This window comes from Galeopterus variegatus, unplaced genomic scaffold, assembly GCF_000696425.1.
Source record: "Galeopterus variegatus unplaced genomic scaffold, G_variegatus-3.0.2 Scaffold4359, whole genome shotgun sequence".
NCBI lineage: Eukaryota > Metazoa > Chordata > Mammalia > Dermoptera > Cynocephalidae > Galeopterus > Galeopterus variegatus.
In genome coordinates, this window is record NW_007730470.1 from 14,897 (window position 1) to 16,344 (window position 1,448).

General features: G+C 36.3%; 1 protein-coding gene across 3 annotated transcripts in view; it reads left to right on the top strand.

Moving 5' to 3' along the window:
* LOC103602924 (chromosome unknown open reading frame, human C4orf29) overlaps positions 1-1,448 on the top strand; it is a 31,410-nt gene that overhangs the window by 7,564 nt on the left and 22,398 nt on the right. For all 3 annotated transcript variants that reach the window (XM_008587370.1, XM_008587371.1, XM_008587372.1), the window contains 2 exons: positions 329-418; positions 1,083-1,184. In XM_008587370.1, the coding sequence (XP_008585592.1) occupies positions 329-418; positions 1,083-1,184 (192 nt within the window). The remainder of the gene's footprint in view (positions 1-328; positions 419-1,082; positions 1,185-1,448) is intronic.

A 1,448-nucleotide genomic window follows, 5' to 3' on the forward strand; every position in this document is an offset into this window, starting at 1 on the left:
CCTGCTGCCCAGTATCTACATCTTAGTATGTTTGCTCTATATTTACACAGTAGAAAGGAATTCTCAGTGAAGGGTCTTGAGGTTACTTAAAGTTTTCTATCGTACATTATTGCATTCTAAGGGGGAATATTGTATATGTCATTGAATTTATGATTTTAGGAGTTTAACAAAGTCACTAGACATTCTCAGGAGTGTTTATAGACTCTGTGTTCATTTCTTATTTCACCAACTACTTACTACACAAAATACTTCTTAATATTAAATATTTTTCATTTCATAGAAACTTGAAAAAGAAGCTCTCTAAACTGACTGTGTTATCTTATTACAGATGGCTTCCTTAGCAGTATCCAATTGGCCTAAGCCCATGCCATTGATTCCATGTCTGTCTTGGTCCACAGCATCTGGTGTCTTCACTACGGTAATTTAACTGCAATTAATATTTAAGTAGCTATATACAATTAAAAGTAATTGCTTTGGGAGTCCCCTAAACCACCCCCAGATTTTGTGATTGACTAGAAGGAATTACAGGACTCAGCATGTAGTCGAACTCAATTAAGACAGCTATAGCAAAAGGATACAGCACAAAATCAAAAAAAGGAGAAAGCACATTAGGCAAAGTCCAGAGGAAACCATGCGCAAGCTTCCAAGAGTCCTCTCCCAGTGGAGTCTCATAGTTCATGCTTAACTTCTCCATTAACAGTTGTGGCAATCAGTGAAGCTTGCCTGAGTCTGGTAGTCCAGGGTTTTTATCAGGGGTCATTGACTTAGGCATCCTTTGCCTAGCATGTACCAAAATGCCAGAAGGAAACCAGGTGTTCAGCAGAAACTACATTGCTTGAACAAACAGTGTAGGCACAGTAACTTTTACCAGTTAGGGAAAGTTTTTTTTCAGTGTAAACAACTGTTTTTGCTGGTTAAATTCCCAGACTACAGTCAAGGGCCAACCTTACAAGCAGGTCTTTCTAAGAATAGATAGTATCATGCCTGCTATGCTAACTCCTTTCTACACAGTAAAAGTAATAAAAGTATTGGGCAAAGTACATTATAGTGTGATTTGATCTTCATTTAGTTTATTATTTCAGGGTGTGTTGAGTAAATCAGTTAATTGGAGGGAGCTGGAAAAGCAGTATTATACACAGACAGTTTATGAAGAAGAAATCATTCACATGCTTGAATACTGTGGAGTAAGTATTTTAATTTCTAAATAATATTGGGGGGAAGAAAGTTGAATGTATACCTAATCCTTCAAATTTTTAAAGAGATAACCAATTTTTAAAAATGTAGTTGTACACACTATTTTACTTTTTAAAAGTCTTCATTTTAATGTAAAACACAGGTACAGAAAATTGTGCAAAGTAGCTGTATATCTTACTACATTTATTAAAAGACAAACATTAATATCGAAGTCACAGCACAAGAAACTCCCCCCCCCCCCCCCCCCCCCACAA